General features: G+C 37.8%; 1 protein-coding gene across 1 annotated transcript in view; it reads right to left on the minus strand.

Moving 5' to 3' along the window:
• Nucleotides 1-4,817: 4,817 nt before the first annotated feature.
• LOC114459730 (retinal guanylyl cyclase 2-like) overlaps nucleotides 4,818-13,661 on the minus strand; it is a 36,799-nt gene continuing 27,955 nt past the window's right edge. Inside the window, 4 exon segments of the mRNA XM_028441887.1 lie at nucleotides 4,818-5,593; nucleotides 5,660-5,745; nucleotides 5,832-5,917; nucleotides 6,766-6,864. Of these exon segments, the coding sequence (XP_028297688.1) occupies nucleotides 5,506-5,593; nucleotides 5,660-5,745; nucleotides 5,832-5,917; nucleotides 6,766-6,864 (359 nt within the window). The 3' untranslated portion in view covers nucleotides 4,818-5,505.

The raw sequence follows: 13,661 nt of genomic DNA on the forward strand, positions 1-13,661 counted from the left end.
TAGAACTCCCTTTGTCCAATACAGTTACATTATTAAAACAAACTAAAAATCCAATAATTAAAAATATGATCAGAGTATGGAGAGATGTGAAAAAATACTTGAAAGAACCAAATGGTTTATCCCAGTTCAGCCCAATATGGAGCAACCATTTCTTTGTACCTGATGCAGTATTTTGTATATGAGAGTCAAAGAACTGAGAAGATGTTTACCTACCCAATAGTGACACTAATGTGCTTTCAGGAGTTGCAAGATAAATTTCATATATAATTTATTTAAATATCTTTCATACAGAAAACCCAGAATAATGTACTAAGGGAACCTATTCAATCAAACTTAGAGGAAATAAAGGGATAATATCACATATATACAATGTTATGATGGGTGATGATTCATATGGGAGACTGAAAGCTTGGAATGAAGATGTATCATTAGATTTATCTGAGGAGCAGTGGAGATACAGTAGCATATCTATTAATGTACGCCTCAGATTCATTCAGTTCAAATGGTTGATGCCAATCTATGTAAAGCCGGTAAATATTAATAGATGTGATAACATTCCAGATGTATGTCCAAAATGTACAGACTGTAGAGGAACACTGTACAGTATGTGTTATTATAGGAAGATTGGTGATGTAACGATTCACTCAACTCCTGATACGATTCCATTCACGATTCTGGGTTCACGATACGATTCTCTCATGATTTATTTTACAAAACGAGACTGTAGACAAATGATTATTTTTTTTCGGGAAAAAAACTAGAAAATACTGTGTTATTTTCCTTTTATTTTTTATTGTCAAAAGAATTCCTTGATAAACTATTCAAAACAATGCAATTTAACTAAAAATAAATCCTAAATAAAATAAATAAAGGAATAATACAAATGAAGAAGAAGCCTATTAGTTTAAATTCTGGTTCTATAGTAAACAATGCAAAACTGCATAATAGTTCCTTTTCTTTTTAAAAGTGCAACTAAAAATGTATTTTGTGCCTTAATAATTGGACTTAAAAAAAAAAGTCATACTGTATTTACATCAGATATTTGTTTGGTAACCCAGTGGTCGGTTGGCATGCAGATATTCTTGCAGAGAAGAAGAGATGCTACGCTAGCAGACAGAGCTAATACAAAAACGTGACTTTAACAGATATTCACGTAATATTACAGATATTCTTTCTATATTTTACTACATTGGAAAAAGAGTCATGGACCTTCTGTGGATCAGTGGAGACAACAGATGTTCTCAACCCTCCCACTGGAGAAGATCACCTATGTGTTGAAGAGCAGACCAAATGTCATTCATGTTGTATGTTAAAGGTCTTTGAGCGTGGGAAGCTTTACTTTATCTATGTTATTAATTCTAAATGGCCATTGTGTTGTTTTTTAATGTATGGTAAGTGTTATGTTCTAAAAATTAATAAAAAACTGTTTTGGAAAAAAAAAGTTAAGCACATCCACCTGTGAAGTCTGGGCACGCCTGGCTCTGCCTGAGGCTTGTGCTGTAGCTCTCCCCCTCTCTTTGATGCGTATACCTGCAGAGGATAAGAAAAGGATTCCCTGGTGTATCAGGTGATGGGACATCACAGCACATTGGCAACTGTTGGCAAAATAACTACAAAATTACATATAAATGACAGGAAAATGCACAAAAATGTAAGCAAATACGCTAATTGACAACAAAAAGCACTCCAAAAACACACAAAATACAACAAAATTAAAAAACAAAGATTATAACTATGGTAATTATGGAAACAAAAATACACAAAACGGCCAAAAAAAAATACTCCAAAAACACACATAATGACTCCAAAAAGACATGAAAGACAACAAATATACATACAGCAACAACAAGAACATGCCAAAAACACACAATGACTCCAAAAACAAATGCAATACAACAAAATAGTCCAAAACCATCCAAAAAAGACAACAAAAACTTGTGTTTGGACTTCTTGTGCAGTTGTATTTCGTTTCTTTGTCAGCAGGACTAAAGTTAAGAGAACAGAGGGGAATTCCTGAAGTCTGTTACCATGGTAACATTGTCCATGAACTGAACCTACTCGCTGGTAGGACCTGGCTCCGCCCACCTGAACACTGCTTCTCAAGGAACACTTTAATGAACCTTAACACTTTTCTCTGACAATCATTAGTGACATCACACACCATAGACGTGTTCACATCATTACTAATGTTATGCTGCTTTATGTTTTTTTTATGCAGTAGTTTTCTTTCTAACATTGTAGATGTAGATCATTTAGTGAAACACACTGAGAGGTTGATCTACATTAAAACATCTACTGACGTCTGTAGTAAAGTTCACTGAATACAAACCTGTAGATAATATAAAGGAGGAGATGATCATTTAAATTAATACACTTTTAAGGCCTGACGTTAACTCTACATTGTTTGGTACTGTAACACAGGTAGATGTATAGTAAGGATGTTCACTTTACACCATATTTTATATGACAGAGTCCAGACGACTCTGGCAACTACATTACATTAAAAATCTAAATAAATGACTCAAAGTCAAGCGTCACTGTCTTCATAACCACTGTAGTGGGAGTGTCGTGGTTTCCCCAGGTGGAGATGTGAACGATGAAAAAGATGTAGTGTGGAAAAAAGGGATCGTAGAAACTGGCTTGCATAATAACACAAAGTTTATTAACACAAGCAGAATCAAAAGAACAGGGCTGAGGCAGAAGCCCTGTGAGAGCAGTTGGGGTCAGATTTACTCTGAAGAATCTTAGCCAAGAAAGGCATATATGATATGACAGGAAACTGGAAACCAACGGGAGGAGTCTAAGGCTTTAGCCTTAGACCAAAGAAAGAAAGTCACAAACTTTCACACCTCAACAAATGGAGGAAGTACCAACCTGGGAACAAGAAACTTTCAGGGTTCACAAGTTAATCAACATCCAACAGTCGAGCTACAGATTCTTTGATCTCATTTTGAGGGGGAAACAAACAGCTGGTATTCTTCCAACATCCTGAGTCACCTTTGGGGGTGATAAAATCCCCTGGGCTCCGCATGGGTTCGGAGCCCAGAGTCTGAAAACTTAGCAAGTAAACATTGGTTGATTGTTTTAATGTAACAAAGAGGTGAGAACAGGAACGAACCTGTTCTTTGATCCTACTGTTCCTTTGCTTGGCCAGGAAGGGGAAAGTGTCCCCCCTTGGTCCACATATACACTTCACAGAGAGAGAGAGACCTTCTGACCCCAAGACTGAGGCTAATACAGTTTCTCAGTCAAAGTTCAATTTAGATGCTTTAATTTCCTATACATGTGAAGCAGTCAATACACCTCAGGAGGGTTGTGTCCTTCTCCACCTTTTAAAATCTAATTATATTATAAACTCTATAAGTTGATTTAAACGGTACGTACAGGTGGAGCTGTCTATGATAAGTGCTGTAAACGTACGGCTGTGATGATGCCCCGCCTCTAGGGCTGGGGTAAAAGATTATTTGATCAAATAGTTGACTATTCTAACGACTAATTAGACGATTAATCTAATGATTATTTTTCTGTTGCACGACTAATAAAAACCATTAAATCTCAAATAAATACCAAAAAAATCTTAATAAATGACTTTTATTATACTATGTTTTTCCAAAGCCAAACACACAAAATGAAAGCAGTGTTATACAAAATGTTAGGCCTGTCATTAATATGCACTAGTTGATATTCATTGGTGAACTATCGTTGGTGTAGTGAATCATGATGCTAAGCTAGCAAACGTCAGTCTGATATTGTGTTTCACTCAGAAACGCCCACAGCATAATTGAGCTAACGTTGAACAGATACGTCACATGTTACTACAATCTGCTAGCTACCATCCCAGATAGCAACGCTTTTCTGGGCCACATCCAACACGTTGATCCGGCCCACTTTTGGCATAGAATGACAGCACACAGGCGCTCCACGCCCGTTTGTCAGAACTCAGTTACAACCGAGCCATTTTTAAAATGATGCTTTACCTTTGATTTCATGTGATTTTTTATTATTGTCATTTTTGTGCCTTATTGCTTTCTTAGCCCATTTTAAATATGTGCATTATATTCTGAGTAGTTTTCCGGGTTTAATGATGGTCTTAATTTTTTGAAATTTTTTGATTTTGGGCGATTTTTGATTTTTGTCATTTTCTGTTCCATTCACATTTATTATAAAAAGGGTTAGGGTTAGGATGGGTTAGGGTTTAGGGTTTAGGGTTTAGGGTTTAGGGTTTGGGGTTGGGGTTAGGGTTAGGGTTAGGGTTAGGGTTTAGGGTTTGGGGTTTAGGGTTTAGGGTTTGGGGTTGGGGTTAGGGTTAGGGTTAGGTAGGGTAATGTGTTTTCTCGATGAGACCCCCCGGGGGAGTTCGAGGACTCCCCCAGTTAGATAGGGAATCAAAGGCAGGCACGGGCCGACGCATGTTATTCGTGTTCCTCTCGTCTTTGTGTCACACATCAAAAAGGTTTTGTGAATTTGTATCAGTGGGTGAGGTGTCCGTGCAGTGTTGTGACTGTATGACAGGCGTCAAGGTGGGAGGAGGATGGATGCATCCTGCCCACTTTGTGTCTGATTGGACAAACCCGTTGTAAATTGGAACTATGTGTGTGTAATGGAATGAGGGATCATAGAACTGTAGCTGAGGAACAGAAGCAGGAGCCTGTCTGGGCTTCACCACAACCGGGTCTGTGTGGACCTCGTCTCAGTTTCCAGTCTCCACCCCATTACCTGTGGTGAGGAATGGGATGGAGATGGAAGTGGTTGGTGTGTTCTTGTTGGTTTTTTCTGGGTTTTGTTCTAGGTTTTGGCGTTAACTTTTATCTTTAAAATTGTTGTATTTTATGAGGAAAGGGGGGGGGGGGGTTTAGGATTTCGGTTCTGTAGAGACCCTAAATTTGTTTTTAGTTCAATTTTTTGTTTTTCTTTATGTTTCCAAGGTAGTTGGTTTTTAGTTGTGTTTTTCTCGTTTTTTCATTATTTTTCAAAGAGTTTAGACTTTTGGTTGTCTCTTTTTGCTGTTTTACATCCGTTTTCCAATATTTTGCTAAATATTATTCCGTAAAAGCCAGAGTTTTTTAAGGTGAGGTAGAGGAGATGTGTGGACACTTTTGACTTTGAGAAGGAACCGTTTTTCCGATGGCACAGGCAGGTTAGGTAGGGTAATGTGTTAGGTAGGGTTAGAGAGACGAGAGACGCTGCTTTGCACTAATTGAATCATCTTTAATTGAACAGGAACTGGTTCCTGGTTGTGTTGGTGATATTATCACATGTTGATGGTCTGGTTCTTCACAGCTGATAATATGGTTCCACATACAGTAGAGGCACAGTATTCATAGAACAGTTCCTACTAAAGGAGAACATCACTAAGTTTGGCTCCTTCACATTGAACCACATTCAAGAAACAAACTTATTTTCACGTTTACTGGTTGCATGTTTCTCTCCAGCTAAACAAAGCTCACAAAATGCCCCATAATGCAAAGCGGGCGAGGTAGTGTGTGTGTGTGTACGTGTGTGTCTTTATTTCTTGATATTTTTCTGTCTGTCCAGAAACTTCTGTCGTCTCTCCACAGGGATCTCATCCAGACTGATGCCATGGTTACTGGCCCTGAGGACGGAGAACAACCACTTAGAACCTGACTTCAGTTAGAGTGAGAACATCATGGGTTCTTACCCCCCAATGAGGTCTGGAGGAACAGGAAGAGGTTTATCAAATCCTTCTCGACCTATTAGCCAATAGGTGTCCTCTGAGCCTTTGATCTTTGATCAGAAACAAGCTTTGATCTTAGATGTGAACTCATTCAGTTCTAACAAAACTGACATGTGATCATAGAATGGTTCCTTACCTGAGCTTTCCTAGTGTCCATCACGTACCCCAGTTTGAGACTTGTTAGAACCTTAACCGTACTGAAACTGATGTGGATCCTGTAGGCTGGAACCACATACAACGGTTACTAACATGTTCGAGTGTGGTCTAACGTGTTCTAACTAACGTGTTCTACACTAACGTGTTCTCACTAACGTGTTCTACACTAACGTGTTCTACACTAACGTGTTCTCACTGACGTGTTCTCACTAACGTGTTCTACACTAACGTGTTCTACACTAACGTGTTCTCACTAACGTGTTCTACACTAACGTGTTCTCACTGACGTGTTCTCACTAATGTGTTCTCACTAACGTGTTCTACACTAACGTGTTCTCACTAACGTGTTCTACACTAACGTGTTCTCACTGACGTGTTCTCACTAACGTGTTACTGTTGTTCTCACTAACGTGTTCTCGCTAACGTGTTACAACACACAGCCACACCCCTTAGCGGCAGGGCAACCAATCGCATAGTGAGGCGTTCCCTCAGCGCAGAAGTAAAAGGGCCGACCTCTGCATCACAAAGACGACACGGCCCCGTGACGCTGAACCTTAAAAAAGGCTTAACGTGTTTGATATGTGATTATAAAATCTCTCCCTAAACAGGCCAGATACCATCGTACTGATTATAACTTTTACCAAGACCTCTTCCTCAGAAAGACTGTCATTGTTATGCTTAGCGCTATCAGCAGCTACAGACCCTGAGAGCACAGAACAACTATAGATTCATGGGACGCTCACACTGACACGTCTGAATCACAGACCAGTCTGTCTCTAAAACATTTGATCAAATAAGCCTCGTGTCCACCTTAAACTCTTCAACGTAACTCTGTCTCATTTCATTTAAAACCACCACAACAGTGTTCTCACTAACGTTGACTTTGTTCACTAGCGTGTTGGTGTGTATCTTACGCAGTCCTGTGGCCTCCATGTGTGACGCTGTAGTCACTGTGTCTCCAAACAGGCAGTACCGAGGCATAGTGAGACCCACCACACCAGCCACTACTGGACCTGAGAACCATGAAGAGACAAACAACATCAACACATTTACCATAAACCATTAACCCAGTAATCTAATCACCCCCCAGGAAGAAAAAATATAGAAATAGTATCATTTCTCTATATAATTGTTATAAATACACCTCTGCATAACATTGTATCCTTATTAACATTAAAGAAAACTCAAAAAGAAAGAAATACAGATGAACTTACATCAAAGAATAACTTTGACATTGTTTTTTAGTCTGTAACAGATTTATTCACCAAGTTCAGATTAAAAACAATATAAAAATGTATCGCAGAACAAAAAACAAACAACCCAGAAACAATATAATAACAATGACAATAATAAATATAGCTGCAAGCAGAAATAAACAGCCCCGCCTTCACCGCCGCCTTTGCTGTTCAATGCACTGCCTCAAGTTCATACACAGACATAATATAACAGTGAATTTTATACGATCAAGACATTATTATTGATTTGTTCAGAGACAGAAATGTACTATTAAGATATAAACCAAGACATATTTATGATTTTTGTTGTTGTACTAACACATCCAAAAACAATGATGGAGTAGTAGTAGTAGTAGTAGTAGTAGTAGTAGTAGTAGTAGTAATAGTAGCAGTAATAGTAGTGGCAGTAGTAGTAATAGTAATAGTAGTAGCAGTAATAATAGTAGTAATAGTAATAGTAGTAGCAGTAATAGTAGTAGTAATAGTAGTAATAGTAATAGTAGTAGCAGTAATAGTAGTAGTAATAGTAGTAGCAGTAGTAGTAATAGTAATAGTAGTAGCAGTAATAGTAGTAGTAATAGTAGTAGCAGTAATAGTAGTAGCAGTAGTAGTAATAGTAATAGTAGTAATAGTAATAGTAGTAGCAGTAATAGTAATAGTAGTAGCAGTAATAGTAGTAGTAATAGTAGTAGTAGTAATAGTAATAGTAGTAGCAGTAATAGTAGCAGTAATAGTAGTAGCAGTAGTAGTAATAGTAATAGTAGTAGCAGTAATAGTAGTAGTAATAGTAGTAGTAGTAGCAGTAATAGTAGTAGTAATAGTAGTAGCAGTAGTAGTAATAGTAATAGTAGTAGCAGTAATAGCAGTAGTAATAGTAGTAGCAGTAATAGTAGCAGTAATAGTAGTAGCAGTAGTAGTAATAGTAATAGTAGTAGCAGTAATAGTAGTAGTAATAGTAGTAGCAGTAATAGTAGCAGTAATAGTAGTAGCAGTAGTAGTAATAGTAATAGTAGTAATAGTAGTAGTAATAGTATTAGTAGTAGCAGTAATAGTAGTAGTAATAGTAGTAGCAGTAGTAGAAATAGTAATAGTAGTAGCAGTAATAGTAATAGTAGTAGCAGTAATAGTAGTAGTAATAGTAGTAGTAGTAGCAGTAATAGTAGTAGTAATAGTAGTAGCAGTAGTAGTAATAGTAATAGTAGTAGTAATAGTATTAGTAGTAGCAGTAATAGTAGTAGTAATAGTAGTAGCAGTATTAGTAGTAGTAATAGTAGTAGCAGTAATAGTAATAGTAGTAGCAGTAATAGTAGTAGTAATAGTAGTAGTAGTAGCAGTAATAGTAGTAGTAATAGTAGTAGCAGTAGTAGTAATAGTAATAGTAGTAGCAGTAATAGTAGTAGTAGTAATAGTAATAGTAGTAGCAGTAATAGTAGTAGTAATAGTAGTAGCAGTAGTAGTAATAGTAATAGTAGTAGCAGTAATAGTAGTAGTAATAGTAGTAGCAGTAGTAGTAATAGTAATAGTAGTAGCAGTAATAGTAGCAGTAATAGTAGTAGCAGTAATAGTAAGAGTAATATCAATCAATCAATCAATCAATCAATCAATCAATCTTTATTTGTATAGCGCCAAATCATAACCAATGGTATCTCAAGACACTTTACAGTAGAGCAGTCTTAAGGACGGACTCTTCATTTTATGGATACACACATATGCATATATACGTATATACACATACATATGTATCCCACACCCAACATGAATTCATCATGGCGGCAAGGAAAACCTTCTGTTAAGCAGCAGGAACCTTGTGTGGATCCCATTCCTATGATGAACAGCCATCCACGTTATGCTGTGTTGGGTGTGTGCAGAGGAAAGGGTGGAGACAGAGTTGTTGAGACTCTGTAACTCCACACTGAGGATCCCACGGACCTGCAAGACAAAAGCCAGAAGGAGAACAGGAGCAAACACACAAGGGAAGAAGCAGACATAGAGGGAGTGTTTGAAAGAGGAATGGGACCCTCTCCGGTCCCTCTCTAACCTAAATGACCTCTCTCTTAACGCCCTCTCCAACCTCTCTCCAACCGAGCATGCCAGACCCCCCCCCGGCAGTCTATGCCTATTGCATCTTAATTATGAGCTATGAGCTGGTTCCTAACTAAAAGCTTTACCAAAGAGGAATGTTTTGAGCCTAACCTTAAAGGTAGAGAGGGTGTCTGCCCCCCGAACCGTGGTTGGTAGATGGTTCCAGAGAAGTGGGGCCTGATAACTGAAAGCTCTTCCTCCTATACTACTTTTAGAGATGAATGGAACAACGAGTAGTCCAGCATTTTGAGAGCGTAGTGTTCTGGGGGGATTGTATGGCACTACAAGCTCCTTGAGATAGACTGGTGCCTGTCCATTTAGGGCTTTATAAGTGAGAAGAAGAATCTTGAATTCTATTCTATATTTTATGGGAAGCCAATGCAGAGAGGCTAATACAGGAGTAATGTGATCTCTTCTCCTAGTTTTAGTCAGTACACGTGCTGCAGCATTTTGAACCAGCTGAAGTGTCTTAAGCGACTTGCTCGGGCAGCCTGCTAAAAGAGAATTACAATAATCCAGTCTAGAGGTAACAAAAGCATGGACTAGTTTTTCGGCGTCGCCCTGAGACAGGATAGATCTGATTTTAGCAATGTTACGGAGATGAAAGAAGGCAGTTCTTGAAGTTTGTTTTATGTGAGAGTTGAAGGATAAATCCTGATCAAATAGAACCCCAAGGTTTCTAACAGTTGTGCTTTGTGCCAGAGTAATGCCATCTAGGGCAGTTAGGCTAGCATAGGTTTATCTAAGGTGTCGCGGGCCCAGTACAATGACCTCAGTCTTGTCTGAGTTGAGAAGAAGAAAATTTTGGTCCATCCAGGCCCTAATGTCCTTTAGACAGACCTCAAGTTTAGATAGCTGATTTGTCTCACCTGGCTTCATTGATACATACAGTTGGGTATCATCAGCATAGCAGTGAAAGTTAACAGAGTATTTTCTCATAACATTACCAAGGGGGATCATATAGATACAGAAGAGGATTGGACCTAGCACAGAGCCCTGAGGAACCCCGTAGCTTACTTTAGTGTACACAGAAGACTTATTATTCACGTGTACAAACTGGTACCTATCAGATAGGTAGGACTTAAACCAGTTTAGGGCAGTCCCTGTGATTCCAAGTAATTTCTCTAATCTCTCTAGTAGAATATAGTGATCTATAGTGTCAAAAGCTGCACTAAGATCTAATAAAACCAGCACTGAGAGTCGTCCTTCATCTGAAGCCCAGAGTAGATCATTAGTTACTTTAACTAAAGCAGTCTCTGTGCTGTGTTGAGCTCTAAAACCTGACTGGAAGTCCTCGAACAGGCTGTTGTTTTGAAGGAAGTCACAGAGCTGAGCCGCCACAACTTTCTCAAGAATCTTTGAAATAAAAGGAAGATTAGATATAGGCCTGTAGTTTGCTAAAGTGCTGGAATCAAGAGTAGGTTTTTTGAGAAGGGGTTTGATTACAGCTACTTTAAAGGACTGTGGCACGTAGCCTATTGATAGGGATATATTTATTGTCTCCAACAAAGATGGGCAGACCAGGGGAACAACTTCTTTAAACAGCTTAGTTGGGATCGGATCTGAAAGGCAGGTCGATGGTTTGGAGGATGAAATAATAGAGTTAAGTTCCTGAAGTCCTATATGTGTGAAACAGTTTAGGTTAGGCCTATTTACATTTAATGGTACAGCAGGCCCAGGTGAAGGCAGGGAGTGGCTAATTTTATCTCTAATCTTATGAATTTTATGGTTAAAAAATGTCATAAAGTCCTCACAGCTGAGGGCTAGAGGAATCATGGGCTCAATAGAGCTCTGACTTTGTGTTAGCCTGGCTACAGTGCTGAAAAGGTACCTCGGATTATTTTTATTTTCTTCAATTAGTGAGGAGTAGTATGTAGATCGACTATGTCGTAAGGCTGTCATGTATTTACTATGGCTTTCTTGCCAGAGTATTCGTGACTCCTCTGTTTTATTGGAGCGCCACATTCTCTCTAATTTACGGGTTGTTTGTTTGAGTGTGTGAGTTTCAGAGCTAAACCACGGAGCTTTCCTCTGACGTTTAATAGTTTTTTCCCTCAATGGGGCAATTGAGTCCAAGGTGGATTTTAGTAGACTAGCAGAGCTATCGACAAGCAGATCCAGTTGAGAGGGGTTATAATTAATATCATAGTTATTTATTGGATGGTGCACTGAGTGTAAGGCAGCAGGAATGGCCTCTTTAAATTTAGCCACAGCACTATTGGACAGATTTCTACTCGTAACTATTTTATTGCACAGTGCGAGATCCTCTAGGATAATGTTAAAAGATATTAAAAAGTGATCTGATAGCAGAGGATTTTCAGGGTAGACTTTTAGTTCATTAATATCAAGGCCATATGTTAGAACAAGATCAAGAGTATGATTTAAACGATGAGTAGCTTCATTAATAGTTTGAAAAAAGCCAACTGAGTCTATTAGGGACATAAAGGCTGAGCTCAGGCTATCACTATCTTTGTCCACATGGATATTAAAATCTCCTACTATCAGTATTTTATCAGAACTGAGGATAAGTTTGATATAAACTCAGAGAATTCTGATAGAAATTCAGAATTAGGGCCTGGAGGACGGTAAATTATCACAAATAAGACTGGCTGGCAGGTTTTTGATTTGGTATGAGATAAATTTAGAACCAGGCTTTCAAAGGAAGTGTAACTGGCCTTTGGTTTAGGATAGATTAGGAGAGAGGAATGATAAATAGCTGCTACACCACCTCCACGGCCTATGTCTCGTGGCATATGAGTATTTAAATGACTGGGAGGAGTGGCTTCATTTAAACTAACATATTCATCTTGATACAGCCATGTTTCAGTTAAACAGAATAAATCAAGGTTATTTTCTGAGATAAGGTCATTTACTAGTAGAGATTTGGATCTCAGTGATCTAATATTTAATAGAGCACATCTAATGGTTTTATGTTTTGGTGTTTCTAGATTTGAGATTTTAATTTTTTTCAGATTTTTATAATTGATAGCTCTTTTATTTGATTTTATGTTAAAATTATTGTGAAATATGGGTCGGGGGACTGACACCGTCTCCATAAAATAATATTCATCACCATCACAACAGTTGTCATGGCGATGAACACAGCTATCCTGATAGCAATGGGAGGGAAACTGTCCTAAGGCAAGCGCAGAGGGGCGTGGAGGACTCCGCCTCTGTAACATGGTCTCATTCATGAGATGTCATAAATGTGCCATGTTTTCTGATAGTAGAGATGCTCCCTCCAAAGTAGGATGGAATCCATCTCTTCCTATCAGGTTCGGTTTTCCCCAGAAGGATCTCCAATTATCAATGAAGCCCACCTCGTTTTCTGGACACCACCTCGATAGCCAGCGGTTAAATGATGACATGCTATAGGCTATACATGTCATCACTGGTCAGATTTGGTAAGGGACCAGAGAAAATTACGGAGTCCGACATTGTTTTAGCATAAGCACAAACTGATTCAATGTTCACTTTGGTTGCTTCCGACTGACGACGTCGGGAGTCCTTAGTGCCGACATGGAGGACTATCCTATCAAACTTACGGTTACTCTTTGCCACTATTACTGCTACTACTAATAGTAGTAGCAGTAATAGTAGTAGTAATAGTAGTAGCAGTAATAGTAGCAGTAATAGTAGTAGCAGTAGTAGTAATAGTAATAGTAGTAGCAGTAATAGTAGTAGTAATAGTAATAGTAGTAGCAGTAATAGTAGTAGTAATAGTAGTAATAGTAATAGTAGTAGCAGTAATAGTAGTAGTAATAGTAGTAGCAGTAGTAGTAATAGTAATAGTAGTAGCAGTAATAGTAGTAGTAATAGTAATAGTAGTAGCAGTAATAGTAGTAGTAATAGTAGTAATAGTAATAGTAGTAGCAGTAATAGTAGTAGTAATAGTAGTAGCAGTAGTAGTAATAGTAATAGTAGTAGCAGTAATAGTAGTAGTAATAGTAATAGTAGTAGCAGTAATAGTAGTAGTAATAGTAGTAATAGTAATAGTAGTAGCAGTAATAGTAATAGTAATAGTAGTAGCAGTAATAGTAGTAGTAATAGTAATAGTAGTAGCAGTAATAGTAGTAGTAATAGTAGTAATAGTAATAGTAGTAGCAGTAATAGTAGTAGTAATAGTAGTAGCAGTAGTAGTAATAGTAATAGTAGTAGCAGTAATAGTAGTAGTAATAGTAGTAGCAGTAATAGTAGTAGCAGTAGTAGTAATAGTAATAGTAGTAATAGTAATAGTAGTAGCAGTAATAGTAATAGTAGTAGCAGTAATAGTAGTAGTAATAGTAGTAGTAGTAATAGTAATAGTAGTAGCAGTAATAGTAGTAGCAGTAGTAGTAATAGTAATAGTAGTAGCAGTAATAGTAGTAGTAATAGTAGTAGCAGTAATAGTAGTAGCAGTAGTAGTAATAGTAATAGTAGTAGCAGTAATAGTAGTAGTAATAGTAGTAGTAGTAGCAGTAATAGTAGTAGTAATAGTAGTAGCAGTAGTAGTA

The sequence above is a fragment of the Gouania willdenowi genome, unplaced genomic scaffold (genome assembly GCF_900634775.1).
Source record: "Gouania willdenowi unplaced genomic scaffold, fGouWil2.1 scaffold_339_arrow_ctg1, whole genome shotgun sequence".
NCBI classification, from domain to species: Eukaryota; Metazoa; Chordata; class Actinopteri; order Blenniiformes; family Gobiesocidae; genus Gouania; species Gouania willdenowi.